The sequence below is a fragment of the Tachyglossus aculeatus genome, chromosome 11 (assembly GCF_015852505.1).
Source record: "Tachyglossus aculeatus isolate mTacAcu1 chromosome 11, mTacAcu1.pri, whole genome shotgun sequence".
Classification (NCBI taxonomy): Eukaryota; Metazoa; Chordata; class Mammalia; order Monotremata; family Tachyglossidae; genus Tachyglossus; species Tachyglossus aculeatus.
This window is the reverse complement of record NC_052076.1, coordinates 27,967,115-27,991,346: the sequence shown is the minus strand read 5'-3', so window position 1 is coordinate 27,991,346 and position 24,232 is coordinate 27,967,115. Positions and strand designations below refer to the sequence as shown.

General features: G+C 48.5%; 1 protein-coding gene across 2 annotated transcripts; it reads left to right on the top strand.

The window, feature by feature from the left end:
- The first annotated feature begins 3,721 nt into the window (after window positions 1-3,721).
- Window positions 3,722-15,575, top strand: ATP5MC1 (ATP synthase membrane subunit c locus 1). Of its 2 annotated transcripts, none has more exons than XM_038754196.1 (5): window positions 3,722-3,740; window positions 9,510-9,558; window positions 13,022-13,099; window positions 14,995-15,173; window positions 15,356-15,575. In XM_038754196.1, exons 2-5 carry the CDS (start codon window positions 9,520-9,522, stop codon window positions 15,468-15,470), a joined length of 411 nt encoding a protein of 136 aa, XP_038610124.1. In that variant the 5' UTR covers window positions 3,722-3,740; window positions 9,510-9,519; the 3' UTR covers window positions 15,471-15,575. The 2 variants fall into 2 exon arrangements, with proteins under 2 accessions (XP_038610124.1, XP_038610123.1); XM_038754195.1 differs by having other exon boundaries at window positions 3,736-3,786.
- The last annotated feature ends 8,657 nt before the right edge of the window (window positions 15,576-24,232 follow it).

Here is a 24,232-nt window from a genome sequence, read left to right as displayed (position 1 = left end):
CAAGAGTTTAATACAGTGCTTTCCACACAGTAAGCACTCAAGAAATACAATCGACTGACTGACTGACTAAATGAATGGAGTTCACCTAGAGAAACATTCTCGTTTCCTAAATATCAGCCTACGCAGGTTCAGGATCTCAGGGACCAGTCTTTTGGTTTTCAGTTATGTAATGAACTTGGAATTTGCTTAGCCTTCTGGCCTCCATTAGTCAAAGCTGCCTCAATTCATCTCCCTTCCCAGCCCCCCGGCACTTATTCATTCATTCATTCGAATTTATTGAGCACTTACTGTGTGCACAGCACTGTACTAAGCGCTTTGGAAGTACAAATTGGCAACATATAGAGACGGTCCCTACCCATCAATGGGCTCACAGTCTAGAAGAGGGAGACAGACAACAAAACAAGTAGAGAGGTATCAATACCATCCCCTTCCTTCCTCTCCCCCTCGTCCCCCTCTCCATCCCCCCATCTTACCTCCTTCCCTTCCCCACAGCACCTGTATATATGTATATATGGTTGTACATATTTATTACTCTATTTATTTATTTATTTATTTATTTTACTTGTACATTTCTTTCCTATTTATTTTATTTTGTTGGTATGTTTGGTTCTGTTCTCTGTCTCCCCCTTTTAGACTGTGAGCCCACTGTTGGGTAGGGACTGTCTCTATGTGTTGCCAATTTGTACTTCCCAAGCGCTTAGTACAGTGCTCTGCACATAGTAAGTGCTCAATAAATACGATTGATTGATTGATTGATTGATTACCATCAGAACATCATTAATAAAATAGAGTAATAAATATGTACAAATATACACAAGTGATGTGGGGAGGGGAAGGGGAGAGGGCAGAGGGAGGGAGATAGGGAGGAGGAGGAGGGGAAAAGCGGGGAGCTCAGTCTGGGAAGGCCTCCTGGAGAAGGTGAGCTCTCAGTAGGGCTTTGAAGGGAGGAAGAGAGCTAGCTTGGCTGATGTGAGGAGGGAGGGCATTCCAGGCCAAAGGTGGGATTTGGAACAGGGGTTGATGACAGGACAGGTGAGAACGAGGCCCAGTGAGGAGGTTAGCAGCAGCAGAGGAGCGGAGTATGTGGGCTGGGATGGAGAAGGAGAGAAGGGAGGTGAGGTAGGAGGGGGTGAGGGGATGGACAGCCTTGAAGCCGAGAGTGAGGAGAGTTTGCTTGATTCGAAGGTTGATAGGCAACCACTGGAGATTTTTGAGGAGGGGAGCGACATGCCCGGAGTGTTTCTGTACAAAGATGATCCGGGCAGCAGAGTGAAGTATAGACTGAAGCAGGGAGACAGGGGGATGGACGATCAGAAACAAGGCTGATGCAGTAATCCAGTCGGGATAGGATGAGAGATTGAACCAGCAAGGTAGCGGTTTGGATGGAGAGGAAAGGGCGGATCTCGGCGATGTTGTGGAGGTGAGACCGGCAGGTTTTGGTGACGGATTGGATGTGCGGGTGGAATGAGAAAGCGTAGTCAATCAATCAATCAGTCGTATTTATTGAGCGGTTACTGTGTGCACAGCACTGTACTAAGCGCTTGGGAAGTACAAGTTGGCAACATATAGAGACAGTCCCTACCCAACAGTGGGCTCACAGTCTAAAAGTGACACCAAGGTCGTGGGCTTGTGAGAAGGCAAGGATGGTAGTGCCTTATGTACATATCTGTGATGTATTTATTTCTATTAATGTCTGTCTCCCCCCTCTAGACCCTAGGATCCTTGTGGGCAGGGAATGTGTCTGTTTATTGTTATATCGTCCTCTGCCAAGCGCTTGGTACAGTGATCTAGAGATGGTAAAGGCTCAATAAATACGATTGAATGAATGAGTACGGAACCAGCCGGTCATTACAGCGTGGTTTAGTGAAAAGAGCACGGGCTTAGGAGCCAGAGGTTGTGGGTTCTAATCCCAACTCTGCCACTTGTCAGCTGTGTGACTTTGGGCAAGCCACTTCTCTGTGCCTCAGTTACTTCATCTGTAAAATGGGGTTGAAGACTGTGAGCCCCATGTGGGGCAACCTGATTACCTTGTAACCTCCCCAGTGTTTAGAACTGTGCTTGGCACATAGTAAGCGAAGCAGCATGGCTCAGTGGAAAGAGCCCGGGCTTGGGAGTCAGAGGTCATGGGTTCGAATCCCAGCTCTGCCAATTGTCAGCTGTGTGACTTTGGGCAAGTCACTTCACTTCTCTGTGCCTCAGTTCCCTCATTTTTAAAATGGGGATGAAGACTGTGAGCCCCCTGTGGGACAACCTGATCACCTTGTAATAATAATAATAATGATCACATTTGTTAAGTTCTTACTATGTGCAAAACATTGTTCTAAGCACTGGGGGGATACAAGGTGATCAGGTTGTCCCACGTGGGGCTCACAGTCTTCATCCCCATTTCACAGATGAGGTAACTGAGGCTCAGAGAAGTGACTTGCTCAAGGTCACACAGCAGACATTATTTTATTTTGTTAGTATGTTTGGTTTTGTTCTCTGTCTCCCCCTTTTAGACTGTGAACCACTGTTGGGTAGGGACTGTCTCTATGTGTTGCCAACTTGTATCAAGCGCTTAGTACAGTGCTCTGCACACAGTAAGTGCTCAATAAATACGACTGATTGATTGACCCATGACCTCTGACTCACCTCCTTCCTCTCCCACTCCTCATCCCCCCACCTTACCTCCTTCCCCTCCCCATAGCACCTGTATATATGTATATATGGTTGTACGTATTCATTACTCTATTTTATTTTTACATATTTATTCTATTTCTTTTATTTTGTTAATGTTTTGTTGTCTGTCTCCCCCTTCTAGACTGTGAGCCCGCTGTTGGGTAGGGACCATCTCAAGATGTTGCCAACTTGGACTTCCCAAGCGCTTAGTCCAGTGCTCTGCACACAGTAAGCGCTCAATGAATACAACTGAATGAATGAAAGCCCGTGCTCTTGCCGCCGAGCCACCATGGTTGTAACCTCCCTAGCGCTTAGAACAGTGCCTGGGCACCTAGTAAGCGCTTAATAAATCATCATCATCATCATCATCAATCGTATTTATTGAGCGCTTACTATGTGCAGAGCACCGTACTAAGCGCTTGGGAAGTACAAATTGGCAACATCTAGAGACAGTCCCTACCCAACAGTGGGCTCACAGTCTAAAAGGGGGAGACAGAGAACAAAACCAAACATACTAACAAAATAAAATAAATAGAATAGATATGTACAAATAAAATAGAGTAATAAATATGTACAAACATATATGCATGATATAATAAATGATATTATTATTAAATGGTCAATAAATGGGGCTGAGGAAAAAAAACTCGAGCCCCCGCCTCAGAGCGGTACTAGGCCGCCGACACACTACAGGTCCCAACATGCAACGCGCCACCTCCGGACCGCATTGCGCATGCGCCACTCCAAGGACAAATGACGCGCTGACGTCGCGGCGCGAAACCGCTCCCCCCCTTGGCCACCATTTTGCGCTTGGAGGTTACGGGCCTGCTCTTCGGGAGCGCGGCCAATCGGAAGCCGGGTTTCGGAGTCGGTCCCGCCCCCGGCGGCAGGGGGGCGGGACCCCGCGCCTGTAGACCAATGGGAAACGAGGGCGGGCGCCGGAGAGCCAATGAGGAGGCGGCTTGGGGGGAAGGCAGCCAATCGGGGAGGAGGGGGCCGTAGCCAATCGGAGGGGAGGTGGCGGGGGACACGTGGGCGGGGGGGGCGCTCACTGCGGGGACGGGGACTGTAGTGGACGGGAGGTGAGTCACCTTGAGCGGTGCGGAGCCGGGCCCAGGAGGGAGAAGGGTCAGTGCCGGGAATCAATCAATCAATCAATCAATCAATCGTATTTATTGAGCGCTTACTGTGTGCACAGCACTGTACTAAGCGCTTGGCAACATAATAATAATGATAATTTTTAGACTGTGAGCCCACTGTTGGGTAGGGACTGTCTCCATATGTTGCCATTTGTACTTCCCAAGCGCTTAGTACAGTGCTCTGCACATAGTAAGCGCTCTATATGTTGCCAATTTGTACTTCCCAAGCGCTTAGTACAGTGCTCTGCACGTAGTAAGCGCTCTATATGTTGCCAATTTGTACTTCCCAAGCGCCTAGTACAGTGCTGTGCACACAGTAAGCGCTCAATAAATACGATTGATGATGATGGGGACTGTCTCTATATGTTGCCAATTTGTCCTTCCCAAGCGCTTAGTACAGTGCTCTGCACATAGTAAGCGCTCATTAAATACAATTGATGATGATTATGGGACTGTCTCTATATGTTGCCAATTTGTCCTTCCCAAGCGCTTAGTCCAGTGCTCTGCACACAGTAAGCGCTCAATAAATACAATTGATGATGATTATGGGACTGTCTCTATATGTTGCCAATTTGTCCTTCCCAAGCGCTTAGTCCAGTGCTCTGCACACAGTAAGCGCTCAATAAATGCGATTGATGATGATTATGGGACTGTCTCTATATGTTGCCAATTTGTCCTTCCCAAGCGCTTAGTACAGTGCTCTGCACATAGTAAGCGCTCATTAAATACAATTGATGATGATTATGGGACTGTCTCTATATGTTGCCAATTTGTCCTTCCCAAGCGCTTAGTACAGTGCTCTGCACACAGTAAGCGCTCAATAAATACAATTGATGATGATTATGGGACTGTCTCTATATGTTGCCAATTTGTCCTTCCCAAGCGCTTAGTCCAGTGCTCTGCACACAGTAAGCGCTCAATAAATGCGATTGAGGATGATTATGGGACTGTCTCTATATGTTGCCAATTTGTCCTTCCCAAGCGCTTAGTCCAGTGCTCTGCACACAATAAGCGCTCAATAAATGCGATTGATGATGATTATGGGACTGTCTCTATATGTTGCCAATTTGTCCTTCCCAAGCGCTTAGTACAGTGCTCTGCACATAGTAAGCGCTCAATAAATACAATTGATGATGATTATGGGACTGTCTCTATATGTTGCCAATTTGTACTTCCCAAGCGCTTAGTCCAGTGCTCTGCACACAGTAAGCGCTCAATAAATACAATTGATGATGATTATGGGACTGTCTCTATATGTTGCCAATTTGTCCTTCCCAAGCGCTTAGTACAGTGCTCTGCACATAGTAAGCGCTCAATAAATACAATTGATGATGATTATGGGACTGTCTCTATATGTTGCCAATTTGTCCTTCCCAAGCGCTTGGTACAGTGCTCTGCACATAGTAAGCGCTCAATAAATACGATTGATGATGATGATAATGGCATTTGTTAAGCGCTTACTATGTGCAGAGCACTGTTCTAAGCGCTGGGGGGGGGGATACAGGGTGATCAAGTTGGCCCACGTGGGGCTCACAGTCTTAATCCCCATTTGACAGATGAGGTAACGGAGGCTCAGAGAAGTTAAGTAACCTGCCCAAGGTCACACAGCGGATGTGGCCGTGTCGGGATTCGAACCCATGGCCTCTGACGCCAAAGCCCGGGCTCTTTCCACTGAGCCACGCTGCTTCTCTACCCAACAGTGGGCTTGCAGTCTAGGGAAGCTGCCCTGGGCTGACCACCCTGCGGGGTGGACAACGGGGAGAAAACTGGAGGTCAGTCACCTTGAGCGAAGCCCTCAGCCCCTGTAAAGCTACTACCTTTCATTCATTCAGTTCAGTCGTATTTACTGAGCGCTTACGGTGCGCAGAGCATTTCATTCAATCGTATTTATTGAGCGCTTACTGTGTGCAGAGCACTGTACTAAGCGCTTGGGAAGTACAAGTTGGACTAAGCACTTGTAACGGTAATAGTAATCAGAAAATAAAAATAATGATGGTATTTTTGTAAGTCCTTACTATGTACTAAGCGCTGGGGTGGATCCAAGAGACTTCTAGACTGTGAGCCCGCTGTAGGGCTCACCTGTATATATGTATATATGTTTGTACATATTTATTACTCCATTTATTTTATTTGTACATATCTATTCTATTTATTTTATTTTGCTAGTATGTTTGGTTTTGTTCTCTGTCTCCCCCTTTTAGACTGTGAGCCCACTGTTGGGTAGGGACTGTCTCTATATGTTGCCAATTTGTACTTCCCAAGCGCTTAGTACAGTGCTCTGCACATAGTCTGTGCTCGATAAATACGATTGATGATGATGATGATGATGTAGGGACCATCTCTATATGTTGCCAACTTGTACTTCCCAAGCGCTTAGTGGAGTGCTGTGCACACAGTAAGCGCTCAATAAATACGATTGAATGAATGAATGAATCCAAGAGACTTCTAGGCCGTGAGCCCGCTGTTGGGTAGGGACCGTCTCTATATGTTGCCAACTTGGACTTCCCAAGCGCTTAGTACAGTGCTCTGCACACAGTAAGCGCTCAATAAATACGATTGAGCGAATGAATGAATCCAAGAGACTTCTAGGCCGTGAGCCCGCTGTTGGGTAGGGACCGTCTCTATATGTTGCCAACTTGAACTTCCCAAGCGCTTAGTACAGTGCTCTGCACACAGTAAGCGCTCAATAAATACGATTGAATGAATGAATGAATCCAAGAGACTTCTAGACTGTGAGCCTGCTGTTGGGTAGGGACCATCTCTATATGTTACCAACTTGTACCTCCCAAGCGCTTAGTACAGTGCTCTGCACACGGTAAGCGCTCAATAAATACGATTGAATGAATGCATGAATGACTCGGGTTGGACCCAGGCCCCGGCCCACTTGGGGCTCACAGTCCCAATCCTCATTTTAGAGATCCTCATCTCTGAGGCACAGAGAAGTAAAGTGACTTGGCCAAGGTCACACAGCAGGCAGGTGGCGGAGCCGGGATTAGAACCCATGGCCTTCTGACTCCCAGCCCGGGCTGTAGCCACAGAAAAGTAAAGTGACTTGGCCAAGGTCACACAGCAGGCAGGTGGCGGAGCCGGGATTAGAACCCATGGCCTTCTGACTCCCAGCTTGGGCTCTAGCCATCATGCCATGCTGCTTTTCTTCCTGCTTCCTTCTACTGCCACCTCCCTTGCCTTTCCCCGCCACCTTTAATAATGATGGCATTTATTAAGCGCTTACTATGTGCAAAGCACTGTTCTAAGCGCTGGGGAGGTTACAAGGTGATCAGGTTGTCCCACGTGGGGCTCACAGTCTTAATCCCCATTTTACAGATGAGGTAACTGAGGCCCAGAGAAGTGAAGTGACTTGCCCAAAATCACACAGCTGACAGTTGGTGGAGCCGGGATTGGAACCCATGACCTCTGACTCCAAAGCCCGGGCTCTTTCCACTGAGCCACGCTGCTTCTTGCTGTTCTAAGCACTGGGGGGATACAAAGTGATCAGGTTGTCCCGCGCGGGGCTCACAGTCATCACCCCATTTTACAGATGAGGTAACTGAGGCTCTGAGAAGTTAAGTGACTTCCCCAAGGTCACACAGCAGACGTGTGGCGGAGCCGGGATTCGAACCCACGACCTCTGACTCCAAAGCCCGGGCGCTTTCCACTGAGCCACGCTGCTTCTCTGAAATTGTGAGCCTTTGAAATTATGTACTTCCCAAGCGCTTAGTACAGTGCTCTGCACATAGTAAGCGCTCAATAAATACGATTGATGATGATGATGATGATGATGAGCCCCCTCCGAGGGACAGGGACAGTGGTATGCACTGGTATACTGTATTCTTTCCCTTTTGATTAAGGGAAGCAGCGTGGCTCAGTGGAAAGAGCATCGGCTTTGGAGTCAGAGGTCATGGGTTCGAATCCTGGCTCTGTGACCTTGCCCCATGGAGGCAAATTGGGGGGCTCCGCCCCCACTGACCTCGAACACCCTGCAGCTGGGGTGGGATGGAGTAACGGAAGAAGATCCCCATTTACAGATTCCCATTAATCCCCATTTTACAGATTTAGATCTGTAGATCTGTAAATGGGGATTAATGGGAATGGATTAAGGGAAGCAGCGTGGCTCAGTGGAAAGAGCACCGGCTTTGGAGTCAGAGGTCATGGGTTCGAATCCTGGCTCTGTGACCTTGCCCCATGGAGGCAAGTTGGGGGGCTCCACCCCCACTGACCTTGAACACCCTGCAGCTGGGGTGGGATGGAGTAATGGAAGAAGATCCCCATTTACAGATTTTACAGATTTGGATCTGTAAATCTGTAAATGGGGATTAATGGGAATGGATTAAGGGAAGCAGCGTGGCTCAGTGGAAAGAGCACCGGCTTTGGAGTCAGAGGTCGTGGGTTCGAATCCTGGCTCTGTGACCTTGCCCCATGGAGGCAAGTTGGGAGGCTCCACCCCCACTGACCTTGAACACCCTGCAGCTGGGGTGGGATGGAGTAATGGAAGAAGATCCCCATTTACAGATTTTACAGATTTGGATCTGTAAATCTGTAAATGGGGATTAATGGGAATGGATTAAGGGAAGCAGCGTGGCTCAGTGGAAAGAGCACCGGCTTTGGAGTCAGAGGTCGTGGGTTCGAATCCTGGCTCTGTGACCTTGCCCCATGGAGGCAAGTTGGGGGACTCCGCCCCCACTGACCTCGAACACCCTGCAGCTGGGGTGGGATGGAGTAATGGAAGAAGATCCCCATTTACAGATTCCCATTAATCCCCATTTTACAGATTTTACAGATTTAGATCTGTAAATGGGGATTAATGGGAATGGATTAAGGGAAGTAGCGTGGCTCAGTGGAAAGAGCACCGGCTTTGGAGTCAGAGGTTGTGGGTTCGAATCCTGGCTCTGCCACATGTCTGCTGTGTGACCTTGGGCAAGTCACTTCTCTGAGCCTCAGTTACCTCATCTGCAAAATGGGGATTAAGACTGAACCCCACATGGGACAACCTGATCACTTTGTATCCCCTTCAGCGCTTAGAACAGTGCTTTGCACATAGTAAGCGCTTAACAAATGCCAACATTATTATTATTATTCTCTGAGCCTCAGTTCCCTCATCTGTAAAATGGGGATTAATACTGTGAGCCCCACGCGGGACAACCTGATCGCTTTGTATCCCCCTCAGCGCTTAGAACAGTGCTTTGCACATAGTAAGCTCTTAACAAATGCCAACATTATTATTATTATTCTCTGAGCCTCAGTTCCCTCATCTGTAAAATAGGGATTAAGACTGTGAGCCCCACGCGGGGCAACCTGATCACTTTGTATCCCCCTCAGCGCTTAGAACAGTGCTTTGCACATAGTAAGCGCTTAACAAATGCCAACATTATTATTATTATTCTCTGAGCCTCAGTTCCCTCATCTGTAAAATGGGGATTAAGACTGTGAGCCCCACGCGGGACAACCTGATCACTTTGTATCCCCCTCAGCGCTTAGAACAGTGCTTTGCACATAGTAAGCGCTTAACAAATGCCAACATTATTATTATTATTCTCTGAGCCTCTGTTACCTCATCTGTAAAATGGGGCTTAAGACTGTGAGCCCCATGTGGGACAACCTGATCACCTTGTATTCCCCCCCGGCCCTTAGAACGGTGCTTTGCACATAGTAAGCGCTTAATAAATCCCACCATAATAATGGGATACAGGGGGTGACTGTTTCTTTCTCCCCCAGATCGAGCACAATGCAGCCCACCGGTACTCTCCTCGTTTCTCCTGCCTTGGTAAGTAGCAGCTCCCCAGTTCTGGAAAAATTCAACCCCCACCTCCTGTCAGCCAAGGCCCCGTTCCTCCTCCCGCGGGGAGGGCAAAGGTGCTCAGGAAGCGTAGAAGAAAGGGCTCTGGTTTGGCCGGCTGAGCGGAGGGGACTTTGGCCCTTGACTTTTGGCTCAAGGCCCTACTGAGAGCTCACCTCCTCCAGGAGGCCTTCCCAGACTGAGCCCCTTCCTTCCTCTCCCCCTCGCCCCCCTCTCCATCCCCCCCATCTTACCTCCTTCCCTTCCCCACAGCACCTGTATATATGTTTGTACATATTTATTACTCTATTTTACTTGTCCATATCTATTCTATTTCTTTTATTTTGTTAGTATGTTTGGTTTTGTTCTCTGTCTCCCCCCTTTTAGACTGTGAGCCCACTGTTGGGTAGGGACCGTCTCTAGATGTTGCCAGTTTGTACTTCCCAAGCGCTTAGTACAGTGCTCTGCACACAGTAAGCGCTCAATAAATACGATTGATGATGCTGATGATGACTTGTAGAGGCAGTCAACCATCTCACAGCTGACAAGCGAGAAGCGGCGAGGCCTAGTGGATCGAACGCAGGCCTGGGAGCCCGCTGTTGGGTAGGGACCGTCTCTATATGTTGCCAACTTGTACTTCCCAAGCGCTTAGTACAGTGCTTAGCACACAGTAAGCGCTCAATAAGTACGACTGAATGAATGAATGAGTCAGGAGGATCTGGGTTCTATTCCAAGCTCTACATCTTTATTACTGTATTTAATTATTTATTTTATTTGTACATATTTATTCTACTTATTTTATTTTGTTCATATGTTTTCTTTTGTTCTCTGTCTCCCCCTTCTAGACTGTGAGCCCACTGTTGGGTAGGGACTGTCTCTATATGTTGCCAACTTGGACTTCCCAAGCGCTTAGTACAGTGCTCTGCACACAGTAAGCGCTCAATAAATACAATTGAATGAATGAATGAGTCAGAAGGATCTGGGTTCTATTCCCAGCTCTACGTATTTATTACTCTAATTATTTTATTTGGACATATTTATTTTATTTTGTTAATTTGTTTTGTTTCGTTCTCTGTCTCCCCCTTCTAGACTGTGTACCCACTGTTGGGTAGGGACCGTCTCTATATGTTGCCACCTTGTACTTCCCAAGCCCTTAGTACAGTGCTCTGCACACAGTAAGTGCTCAATAAATATGAATGAATGAATGCCACTTGTCTGCAGTATGACCTTGGGCAATTCACTTCACTTCCCTGGGCCTCACCTATCTCATCTTTAAAATGGGTATTAAGACTCTGAGCCCCATATAGGACAGGGACTGTGTCCAACCTGATTAACTTGTTTATTGCAGCGTGGCTCAGTGGAAAGAGCCCGGGCTTTGGAGTCAAGAGGTCATGGGTTCAAATCCCGGCTCCGCCAGTTGTCAGCTGTGTGACTTTGGGCAAGCCACTTAACTTCTCTGTGCCTCAGTTACCTCATCTGTAGAATGGGGATTAAGACTGTGGGCCCCCCGGGGGACAACCTGATCACCTTGTAACCTCCCCAGCGCTTAGAACAGTGCTTTGCGCATAGTAAGTGCTTAATAAATGCCATTATTATTAGAGTAAGTGCTCAACATACCATAAAAAAATGGCAGAGCCGGGATTAGAACCCAAGGTCCTTTTGACTTTCGGGCCCGTGCTCTACCCATTAGGCCGTACAGCTTCTCACTGTAAGTGCTGGGGTAGATCCAAGTTTATAAGGTTGGACGCAGTCCCTGTCCCACGTGGGGCTCACAGCCTAAGTGAAAGGGAGTAGGATTTAATCCCTATTTTACAGTTAGTGAGAGTGAGGCACAGAGAAGTTAAGTACTTGCCCAAGGTCTCACATCAAGCAGTTGACAGGAAGGAAGGATCAATTTGTACTTCCCAAGCGCTTAGTACAGTGCTCTGCACATAGTAAGCGCTCAATAAATACGATTGATGATGATGATGCACCTGTATATATGTATATATGTTTGTACATATTTTTTTACTCTATTTAATTTATTTGGACATATCTATTCTATTTATTTTATTTTGTTAGTATGTTTGGTCTCTGTCTCCCCCTTTTAGACTGTGAGCCCACTGTTGGGTAGGGACTGTCTCTATATGTTGCTAATTTGTACTTCCCAAGCGCTTCGTACAGTGCTCTGCACATAGTAAGCGCTCAATAAATACGATTGATGATGATGATGATGATGATTAGAACCCAGGTTCTTTCCACTAGGTCCCGCTGCTTCTCTAGCTTCCCAGATAGGCGTCTCTTTCTGTGGCGGAGATTTGAGGATGACACTGGCCTTAATCCCTGATCCCTGTATATATGTATATTTGTTTGTACATATTTATTACTCTGTGTATTTATTTTACTTGTACATATTTATTACTCTATTTATGTATTTATATTTTACTTGTACATATCTATTCTATTTATTTTACTTTGTATGTTTGGTTTTGTTCTCTGTCTCCCCCTTTTAATCAATCAATCAATCATCATCATCATCATCAATCGTATTTATTGAGTGCTTACTATGTGCAGAGCACTGTACTAAGCGCTTGGGAAGTACAAATTGGCAACATATAGAGACAGTCATCATCATCAATCGTATTTATTGAGCACTTACTATGTGCAGAGCGCTGTACTAAGCGCTTGGGCAGTCCCTACCCAACAGTGGGCTCACAGTCTAAAAGGGGGGAGACAGAGAACAAAACCAAACATACTAACAAAGTAAATAGAATAGATATGTACAAGTAAAATAAATAAATAAATAGAGTAATAAATATGTACAAACATATATACATATATACAGGTGCTGTGGGGAAGGGAAGGAGGTAAGATGGGGGCAATGGAGAGGTGGACGTGGGGGAGAGGAAGGAAGGGGCTCAGTCTGGGAAGGCCTCCTGGAGGAGGTGAGCTCTCAGTAGGGCCTTGAAGGGAGGAAGAATGGGAATATTGTATTTATTGAGCGCTTACTGTGTGCAGAGCACTGTACTAAGCGCTTGGGAAGTACAAGTTTTAGACTGTGAGCCCACTGTTGGGTAGGGACTGTCTCTCTATGTTGCCAACTTGTACTTCCCAAGCGCTTAGTACAGTACTCTGCACACAGTAAGCGCTCAATAAATACGATTGATGGATCCAAAGGAAGTTCTTTGGCTCCAGGAGGCAGGTCTCCATCCCACCATAGCTCCTGGGGGTGGGGCAGGCAGGGGTGAGCCGGGTGTCCCCACAGAGGCCTGGCCTCGGGTGCCAATTGCGGTCGTATCACTGCCTCTTTAGACTGTGAGCCCACTGTTGGGTAGGGACTGTCTCTATATGTTGCCAATTTGTACTTCCCAAGCGCTCAGTACAGCGCTCTGCACATAGTAAGCGCTCAATAAATACGATTGATGATGATGATGATGCCTCAGAGTAACTCTGTTTTGCCTTGACTCCGCAGATCCGCTGCTGTACCAGGGTCCTGGCCAGCCCAGCGTCTGCATCTGTCCTGAGCAGGCCCGAGATCCGGTCTGAACAGGTAAGAGGACAATGACTGCCCCCAAGGCAAAGTCTTCAACGGCAGGGATGGGATTCATTCGTTCGTTCAATCGTATGTATTGAGCGCTAACTCTGTGCAGAGCACTGTACTAAGCGGTTGGGAAGAACAAGTTGGCATCAATCAATCAATCAATCGTATTCATTGAGTGCTTACTGTGTGCAGAGCACTGTACTAAGCGTTTGGGAAGAACAAGTTGGCATCAATCAATCAATCAATCGTATTCATTGAGCACTTACTGTGTGCAGAGCACTGTACTAAGCGGTTGGGAAGAACAAGTTGGCATCGATCAATCGATCGTATTCATTGAGCGCTTACTGTGTGCAGAGCACTGTACTAAGCGCTTGGGGAGTACAAGTGGGCATCATATAGAGACGGTCCGTACCCAACAGCGGGCTCACAGTCTAGAAGGGGGAGTCAGACAAAACAAAACATATTAACAAAATAAAATAAAATAAAAATAAATAAATAATAAATAAATAATAAAATAAAATCAATAGAATAAATATGTACAAGTAAAATAGAGTAATAAATATGTACAAACATATATGCAGGTGCTGTGGGGAGGGGAAGGAGGTAAGGTGGGAGGGATGGGGAGGGGGAGGAGGGGGCTTAGTCTGGGAAGGCCTCCTCTTCCCAGACTGAAGATGGGATGTAGGGATGTAGAGAAGCAGCATGGCTCAGTGGAAGGAGCACAGGCTTTGGAGTCAGAGGTCATGGGTTCAAACCCCGGCTCCACCAGTGGTCAGCTGGGTGACTTGGGGCAAGTCACTTAACTTCTCTGTGCTTCAGTTACCTCATCTGTAAAATGGAGATTAAGACTATGAGCCCCCCATGGGACAACCTGATCACCTTGTAACCTCCCCAGTGCTTAGAACAGCGCTTTGCACATAGTAAGCACTTAATAAATGCCATTAGGGATCTAGAAAAGCACCCTGGTAAGCTTGTGGGAACCCCAAAGCTTCTTCGATCAGCAGTAGAGTTCTGGCAACTACAGTTCCCTACAGGCCAGTCTGAAGCATTGGCTGCTGGAAAGTGTAAGCACCCCTGGACAAAAATCTCCAGTGGCTACCAATCAATCTGCACATCAGGCAGAAACTCCTCACCCTGGGCTTCAAGGCTGTCCATCCATCCCCTCGCCCCCTCCTACCTCACCTCCCTTCTCTCCTTCTCCAGCCCAGCCCGCACCCTCCGCTCCTCCGCCGCTAATCTCCTCACCGTACCTCGTTCTCGCCTGTCCCGCCATCGACCCCCGGCCCACGTCATCCCCTGGGCCTGGAATGCCCCCAATCCCTCTGCCCATCCGCCAAGCTAGCTCTCTTCCTCCCTTCAAGACCCTGCTGAGAGCTCACCTCCTCCAGGAGGCCTTCCCAGACTGAGCCCCTTCCTTCCTCTCCCCCTCGTCCCCCTCTCCATCCCCCCATCTTACGTCCTTCCCTTCCCCACAGCACCTGTATATATGTATATATGTTTGTACATATTTGTTACTCTATTTTACGTGTACATATCTATTCTATTTTATTTTGTTAGTATGCTTGGTTTTGTTCTCTGTCTCCCCCCTTTTAGACTGTGAGCCCACTGTTGGGTAGGGACTGTCTCTATATGTTGCCAACTTGTACTTCCCAAGCGCTTAGTACAGTGCTCTGCACACAGTAAGCGCTCAATAAATACGATTGATGATGATGATGATGGACACCCTTTTCTACGGGTGGGATTGGGGCTCGGGGCCTGGTTCTCACAATCAATCAATCAGTCGTATTTATTGAGCGCTTACTGTGTGCAGAGCGGCGGAGCTTGGTGCCTCAGGGGAGAGGGAGATGGTGGGGGCTGGGGGAACGCTTGCTCAGCACCCGCCCCCATCTCCTTCGCCTCCCCAGTCAGCTCCGGCCTGCAGCGCGCTCCAGCTGGCCCGCCGGGACTTCCAGACAAGCGCCGTCTCCCGGGACATCGACACCGCGGCCAAGTTCATCGGGGCCGGGGCTGCCACGGTTGGGGTGGCCGGCTCCGGGGCGGGGATCGGGACCGTTTTCGGCAGCCTGATCATCGGCTATGCCAGGTAAGTGGGTCGGGCGGGGGGAGAGGCGGGAAATAAGGCCCTGGTGGTCCCACCCTGTTTTGGGTAGGGGGGCTGGCTTGGCGGGGCGCCCCTCCACAGCTGGGGGGAAGGAGGCACGTGAATTTGGATGACTCCTTCCTCCCCGCCTCAGTTGCTCTTTCTCTCTCTTCCCCTTCCCCCAGAAACCCGTCGCTCAAACAGCAGCTGTTCTCCTACGCCATCCTGGGCTTCGCCCTCTCTGAGGCCATGGGGCTCTTCTGCCTGATGGTGGCCTTCCTCATCCTCTTCGCCATGTGAGGCCCGGTGCGGGGGGCTGCCGTGCCCGCCTCTGCTGCTTCAGCTCCGGCCTGCCGCTCTGCCTAGGGCATGCTGAGCTTTCCTATTAAACACCATGTTTCTCTACTGTGTCTCCCTGGCTTCTGTCCTCACCCAGGGGGGCGAGGGGGGGTGGGAGGGGCCGGTCCCTCACAGGCCGGGGGCTGGAAATCCCTCAAACCGGGCCGTCCTTTGCCCAGCTGTGCTACCTTGGTGTTGGCCTTCGCTTGGGGTGTAGGGAGGGGAGCAGGGTGGGGGCCGGCCTGAGATCGAATTTTGGTGCCTTTCCAACCCCATCGCCAAGGGCAACAGTTTGGCCGAATGGATAATGATGGCATTTATTAAGCGCTTACTATGTGCAAAACACTGGGGTGGTTACAAGGTGATCAGGTTGTCCCACGGGGGGCTCACAGTCTTAAACCCCAATTTACAGATGAGGTAACTGAGGCACAGAGAAGTTAAGCGACTTGCCCAAAGTCACACAGCTGACAATTGGCAGAGAGAGGATTCGAACCCATGACCTCTGACTTTCAAGCCCAAACTCCACTGAGCCAGGCTGCTTCTCTAGAGATAGAGCAGGAGCCTGGGAATCAGAGGTCACGGGTTCTGATCCTGGCTCTGCCGCTTGTCTGCTGTGTGACCCTGGGCAAGTCAGTTGACTTCTCTTGGCCTCAGTTACCTCATCTGTGTAATGGGGATTAAGACTGTGAGCCTCGTGTGGGACGGGAACGCCGTCCAACCTGACTCCTGTATCTATCCCAGCATTTGATGCAGTGCCCGGCGGCACATAGTAAGAAAGAGGGGGTGGGGCTCTGGGTACCTTTCTGATCCCACTGCTTCAGCCTGGGGCTAAAGGGGGAAGGCAGCTTCAGAGTGGAACTGATCTGCCTGGGACTCCACAAGCCGGCTTGTCTGTCTGGGGGGGGAAACCGAGAGGGCCAGGGTCTCGCCAAAAGGCACTTGGGGTCGTGGGACAGGTGAGTTTCAAGGCTCCAACCTGCAAGTTCACGGGGGCGGGGTTGGTGACTCTGAACCTGTGGCTCATTTCCACGTGCAGTCGTGTGGTGAGATTTGGTCTCTGGCTGTTTTTTACAGAGTCCCATCCTCGGGTCTCTCTCCACTTCAATCCACACTTCATGCTGCTGCCCGGATTATCTTTGTCCAGAAACGCTCTGGGCATATCACTCCCCTCCTCAAAAATCTCCAGTGGCTACCAATCAATCTGCGCATCAGGCAGAAACTCCTCACCCTGGGCTTCAAGGCTGCCCATCCCCTCGCCCCCTCCTACCTCACCTCCCTTCTCTCCTTCTCCAGCCCAGCCCGCACCCTCCGCTCCACCGCTAATCTCCTCGTTCTCACCTGTCCCGCCATCGGCCCCCGGCCCACGTCATCCCCCGGGCCTGGAATGCCCCCAATCCCTCTGCCCATCCACCAAGCTAGCTCTCTTCCTCCCTTCAAGGCCCTACTGAGAGCTCACCTCCTCCAGGAGGCCTTCCCAGACTGAGCCCCTTCCTTCCTCTCCCCCTCGCCCCCCCTCCATCCCCCCATCTTCCTTCCTTCCCTTCCCCACAGCACCTGTATATATGTTTGTACATATTTATTACTCTATTTTTTTTACTTGTACATATCTATTCTATTTATTTTATTTTGTTAGTATGTTTGGTTTTGTTCTCTGCCTCCCCCTTTTAGACTGTGAGCCCACTGTTGGGTAGGGACTGTCTCTATATGTTGCCAATTTGTACTTCCCAAGCGCTTAGTACAGTGCTCTGCACATAGTAAGCGCTCAATAAATACGATTGATGATGATGAAGTAGCTCGGCTTTGTGGATGGATCCGCGTGGACCCTGCGAATCAGAAGGACCTGGGTTCTAATTTTGCCTCCACCTCCTGTCTGCTGTGTGACCTTGGGGCAAATCACATAATTTCTCTGGTTACTTCATCTGTAAAATGGGGATTACGAATGTGAGCCCCAGTGGGGGGGGGTCAGGACAGTCCAAGCTGATTAACTTGTATCTGTCCCAGTGCTTAGAACAGTGCTTGGCATGTAGTAAGCACGTAAGTACTGTTGTTATTATTCTAGAGTCTTCTGCAGGCCTCAGTTGAAAGTTTCTGTGGCGGCGCGGGGCCTGAACCAAGTAAGGAGAGGGTAGTAGGCGGTAACCAGGCACCTAATCCAGAGATGGAGCTGAGTGAGGGGTGACCAGTAGGCCTGGCCCCCGGGGAAAGGTCGGGCAAGGAATTGACCCCTACCAAGCCAGCTCAGCTGCTTGGATAATAATAATAATAATAATGGCATTTGTTAAGCGCTTACTATGTGCAGGGCACTGTTCTAAGCGCTGGGAGGGGGATACAAGGTGATCAGTTTGTCCCACGTGGGGCTCACAGTCTTAATCCCCATTGTACAGATGAGGTCACTGAGGCTCGAAGTGAAGTGACTTGCCCAAGGTCACACAGCAAACTCGTGGCAGAGTCGGGATTCGAACCCCTGACCTCCGACTCCAAAGCCCGTGCTCTTTCCACTGAGCCATGCTGCTCGAACCGCTCTGGATGACCCAGAGAGCGTGCCTCTGCAGCATCATCATCAATCGTATTTATTGAGCGCTTACTGTGTGCAGAGCACTGTACTAAGCGCTTGGGAAGCACAAATTGGCAACATATAGAGACAGTCCCTACCCAACAGTGGGCTCGCAGTCGAAAAGGGGGAGACAAAACCAAACATACTAACAAAATAGAATAGATATGTACATCATCATCAATCGTATTTATTGAGCGCTTACTATGTGCAGAGCACTGTACTAAGCGCTTGGGAAGTGCAAATTGGCAACATATAGAGACAGTCCCTACCCAACAGTGGGCTCACAGTCTAAAACGGGGAGACAGAGAACAAAACGAAACATACTAACAAAATAAAATAAATAGAATAGATATGTACAAGTAAAATAAATAAATAGAGTAATAAATATGTACAAACATATACAGGTGCTGTGGGGAAGGGAAGGAGGTAAGATGGGGGGATGGAGAGGGGGAGAGGAAGGAAGGGGCTCAGTCTGGGAAGGCCTCCTGGAGGAGGTGAGCTCTCAGTAGGGCCTTACTGAGCATCCCAGACACCTGCGGCTTGTCTTTCCGGCTTGACTGTTTCTGCCCAGCGTATGGGGCGGGAGGCCCAGAGCCCCGTCCCTGGGCCGGGGGAGATTTTCAACCGACTGTTGGTTGACAAAATAGCGGGGCCGCTTCACAAAACGGCCACGTATCCTGCCCAATCAATCAATCAATCAATCGTATTTATTGAGCGCTTACTATGTGCAGAGCACTGTACTAAGCGCTTGGGAAGTACAAATTGGCAACACATAGAGACAGTCCCTACCCAACAGTGGGCTCACAGTCGAAAAGGGGGAGACAGAGAACAGAACCAAACATACCAACAAAATAAAATAAATAGGATAGAAATGTACAAGTAAAATAAATAAATAAATAAATAAACAGAGTAATAAATATGTACAACCATATGTACATATATACAGGTGCTGTGGGGAAGGGAAGGAGGTAAGACGGGGGGATGGAGAGGGGGACGAGGGGGAGAGGAGGGAAGGGGCTCAGTCTGGGAAGGCCTCCTGGAGGAGGTGAGCTTTCAGTAGGGCCTTGAAGGGAGAAAGAGAGCTAGCTTGGCGGATGGGCAGAGGGATTGGGGGCATTCCAGGCCCGGGGGATGACGTGGGCCGGGGGTCGACGGCGGGACAGGCGAGAACGAGGTACAGTGAGGAGATTAGCGGTGGAGGAGCGGAGGGTGCAGGCTGGGCAGTAGAAGGAGAGAAGGGAGGTGAGGTAGGAGGGGGCGAGGTGATGGACAGCCTTGAAGCCCAGGGTGAGGAGTTTCTGCCTGATTTCTGCCCACACTGGAAGCATTTCACAAGGGCAGAACCAGGCATGCTTCTAAGTGGCCAAGTGGCCTGCCTTCTTCCTTAGCACTGAGGCTGGTGGAAGGGTTGGACACGGTCCCTGCCCCATGTGGGGCTCGGTCTCCATCCCCATTTTACAGGTGAGGTAACTGAGGCCCGGAGAAGGGAAGTGACTTGCCTAAGGTCACACAGCAGACAAGCGGTAGAGCCGGGATTAGAACCCATGATCTTCTGACTGCCCGGCCATGCTGCTGCTAAGCGCTTGGAAAGTATAATTCAGCAACAGAGAGAGAATCCCTGCCCACAACGGGCTTACTTAGAACAGTGTTTGGCACATAGTAAGCGCTTAACAAATGCCATCATTGTTATTATTAGAAGGTGGGAGACATATCAAAACAACGCCCTTCCCCTCCCCACAGCACTTGTGCATATTTGTACATATTTATTACTCTATTAATCGTGTGCATATATCTATAATTCTATTTATCTATTTTGATGATATTGTTCTCTGTCTCCCCCTTTTAGACTGTGAGCCCAATGTTGGGTAGGGACCGTCTCTATATGTTGCCAATTTGTACTTCCCAAGCGCTTAGTACAGTGCTCTGCACATAGTAAGCGCTCAGTAAATACGATTGATGATGATGATTGACACCTGTCTACTTGTTTTGTTTTGTTGTCTGTCTCCCCCTTCTAGACTGTGAGCCTGTTGTCGGGTAGGGACTGTTTCTGTTGCCGAACTGTTCTTTCTAAGTGCTTAGTACAGTACTCTGCACACAGTAAGTGCTCAGTAAGTCCTTGGAAAAGTCCAAGGACTTTTCCCTGACTGAGGAAGCGGGGAGAAAGGGACTGACTCCCTGAACAGGAAGCGTCCTCCGGAGGTCAGCCCAGCCATTCCTCAGCTTCCAGATCACCTATGGTCATCAATCATCATCAATCGTATTTATTGAGCGCTTACTGTGTGCAGAGCACTGTACTAAGCGCTTGGGAAGTACAAGTTGGCAACATATAGAGGCAGTCCCTACCCAACAGTGGGCTCACAGTCTAACCTATTCGCACATCTATACCTGCCCCTCCAAAAAATCTTTAAAATAATGAGATCCCTGTTTCTCTTTAGCTTAGCGTCTCCTGAGGGACGGGGACTTTTCGTTTGTTTTTTGTTTTTAATGGTACTAAGCGCTGAGGCAGATAAAAGTCAGTCAGGTGGGACACAGTCCCTGTCCCTCTTGGGGCTCACTGTCTGAGTACGAGGGTGGACAGGAATTTAAAACATCATCATCATCGTCATCAATCGTATTTATTGAGCGCTTACTGTGTGCAGAGCACTGTACTAAGCGCTTGGGAAGTACAAGTTGGCAACATATAGAGACGGTCCCTACCCAACAGTGGGCTCACAGTCTAAAAGGGGGAGACAGAGAACAAAACCAAACATACTAACAAAATAAAATAGACTAGATATGTACAAGTAAAATAAATAAACAAATAAATAGAGTAATAAATATGTACAAGCATATATACATATATACAGATGCTGTGGGGAAGGGAAGGAGGTAAGGTGGGGGAATGGAGAGGGGAACGAGGGGGAGAGGAAGGAAGGGGCTCAGTCTGGGAAGGCCTCCTGCAGTTAGACTCTAACCCAGGATTTAGCACCGTGCTTGGCACATGTTAAGAGCTTTTTGTTTTCTTAATCAATCAATCAGTCAATTGTATTTATTGAGCGCTTACTGTGTGCAGAGCACTAGACTAAGCGCTTGGGAAGTACAAGCTGGCGACGTATAGAGACAGTCCCTACCCAACAGTGGGCTCACAGTCTAAAAGGGGGAGACAGAGAACAAAACCAAACATACTAACAAAATAAAATAGACTAGATATGTACAAGTAAAATAAATAAATAAATAAATAAATAAATAGAGTAATAAATATGTACAAGCATATCTACATATATACAGGTGCTGTGGGGAAGGAAAGGAGGTAAGATGGGGTGATGGAGAGGGGGACGAGGGGGAGAGGAAGGAAGGGGCTCAGTCTGGGAAGGCCTCCTGCAGTTAGACTCTAACCCAGGATTAAGCACTGTGCTTGGCACATGTTAAGAGCTTTTTTTTTTCCTTAATCAATCAATCAGTCGTATTTATTGAGCGCTTACTGTGTGCAGAGCACTGGACTAAGCGCTTGGGAAGTACAAGCTGGCGACGTATAGAGACAGTCCCTACCCAACAGTGGGCTCACAGTCTAGAAGATGTCAAGTGCTCACTAGGTGCCAGACACTGGGGTAGACGGAAGTTAATTTTATTGGACACAGTGCACGTCCCCCATGGGGCTCACGGTCTTAATCCCGGTTTTACAGATGAAGCCACTGAGGCACAGAGAAGTGAAGTGATTTGCCCAAGGTCACCCAGCAGACAAGTGGCAGAGAGGGGCTTCTGTCTCCCAAGCTTGTGCTCTTTCCACTAGACCACAATACTTTGGTTATACCACCCTTATGTATCCGGAGGTGAGCTGAACCATTCATTCAATCGTATTTATTGAGCGCTTATTGTGTGCAGAGCACTGTACTAAGCACTTGGGAAGTGCACCAACCAGACTTTGCTATCTGACCCTTCTGCAACTTCCCTTCTCTATAGAGCCCAGGCCTGGGAGTGAGAAGGACCTGTGTTCTAACCCCGGCTCTGCCACTTGTCTGCTGGGTGACCTTGGACAAGTCACTTCATTTCTCTGGGCCTCAATTACCTCATCTGCAAAATGGGGATGGATTAAGAGAGAGTGAGCCCAATGTGGGACTGGGACTGTGTCCAACCCTATTAGCTTGTATCTATCCCAGCACTTAGAACAGTGCTTGCCAATACCGCAGCGATTCTTACTCATTCAATCAATTGTATTTATTGAGAGCTTACTGTGTGCAGAGCACTGAAATAATAATTGTGGTATTTGTTAAACGCTTACTAAATGCCAGTCACTGTACTAAGCACTGGGGTGGTTACAAGCAAATTGGGTTGGACGCGGTCCCTGCCCCATGTGGGGCTCGGTCTCCATCCCCATTTTACAGACGAGGTAACTGAGGCCCAGAGAAGTGAAGTGACTTGCCTAAGGTCACACAGCAGACAAGCGGTAGAGCCGGGATTAGAACCCATGACCTTCTGACAGCCCGGCCATGCTGCTACTAAGCGCTTGGAAAGTATAATTCAGCAAGAGAGAGAGAATCCCTGCCCACAACGGGCTCACTTAGAACAGTGTTTGGCACATAGTAAGCGCTTAACAAATACCATCATTATTATTATTAGAAGGCGGGAGACATATCAAAACAACCCCCTTCCCCTCCCCACAGCACTTGTGTATATTTGTACATATTTATTACTCTATTAATCGTGTGCATATATCTATAATTCTATTTATTTTGGTGGTATTGACACCTGTCTACTTGTTTTGTTTTGTTGTCTGTCTCCCCCTTCTAGACTGTGAGACCGTTGTTGGGTAATCAATCAATCAATCAATCAATCGTATTTATTGAGCGCTTACTATGTACAGAGCACTGTACTAAGCGCTTGGGAAGTACAAATTGGCAACATTTTGGTAGGGACTGTCTCTGTTGCCGAACCGTTCTTTCTAAGTGCTTAGTACAGTGCTCCGGTGCTTAGAACAGTGCTTTGCACATAGTAAGCGCTTAACAAATGCCATCATTATTATTACTCTGCACGCAGTAAGTGCTCAGTAAATACGATTGAATGAATGAACGGAAGCAGTGTGGGGGAGTGGATAGAGCACGGGCCTAAGAGTCAGAAGGTCATGGGTTCTAATCCCACCTCTGCCACTTCTCTGTTGGGTAGGGACTGTCTCTATTTGTTGCCAACTTGTACTTCCCAAGCGCTTAGTACAGTGCTGTGCACACAGTACGCGCTCAATAAATACGACTGAATGGATGAATGAGTGCTGTGGGACATTTGGCAAGTCACTTCACTTTTCTGGGCCTCAGTTTTTTTTTTATGGCATTTATTAAGCACTTACTATGTGCAAAACACTGTTCTAAGTGCTGGAGAGGTTACAAGGTGATCAGGTTGTCCCACGGGGGGCTCACAGTCTTAATCCCCATTTTACAGATGAGGGAACTGAGGCCCAGAGAATAATAATAATAATAATAATGATGGCATTTGTTAAGCGCTTACTATGTGCAAAGCACTGTTCTAAGCGCTGGGGAGGTTACAAGGTGATCAGTTTGTCCCACGTGGGGCTCACAGTCTTAATCCCCATTTTACAGATGAGGTAACTGAGGCCCAGAGAAGTGAAGTGACTTGCCCAAAGTCACACAGCTGACAATTGGCAGAGCCGGAATTTGAACCCATGACCTCTGACTCCAAAGCCCGGGCTCTTTCCACTGAGCCACGCTGCTTCCCATGAGAGTGAAGTGACTTACCCAAAGTCACACAGCTGACAATTGGCGGAGCCGGGATTTGAACCCATGACCTCTGGCTCCAAAGCCCGGGCTCTTTCCACTGAGCCACGCTGCTTCTGATCCGTAAAATGGGGATAGAGACTGCGAGCCCCACGGAGGACGGGGACTGCGTCCAACCTGATTTGCTTGTGTCCACCCCAGTACTTAGTACAGTGCTTGGCACCCAGTAAGCGCTAAATCAATCAATCAATCAATCAATCGTATTTATTGAGCGCATACTGTGTGCAGAGCACTGTACTAAGCACTTGGGAAGTCCAAGTTGGCAACATAGAGAGACGGTCCCTACCCAACAATGGGCTAAACATCATCATCATCATCATCATCAATCGTATTTATTGAGTGCTTACTATGTGCAGAGCACTGTACTAAGCCCTTGGGAAGTACAAATTGGCAACATATAGAGACAG

Bases quoted from the DNA above. Each gene is read 5' to 3' on its own strand.
- ATP5MC1 (XM_038754196.1), top strand. From the start codon at position 9,520: ATGCAGCCCACCGGTACTCTCCTCGTTTCTCCTGCCTTG. The intron at 13,100-14,994 runs GTAAGAGGACAA...TCGCCTCCCCAG, and splicing joins CCGAGATCCGGTCTGAACAG to TCAGCTCCGGCCTGCAGCGC. The intron at 15,174-15,355 runs GTAAGTGGGTCG...CCCTTCCCCCAG, and splicing joins CTGATCATCGGCTATGCCAG to AAACCCGTCGCTCAAACAGC.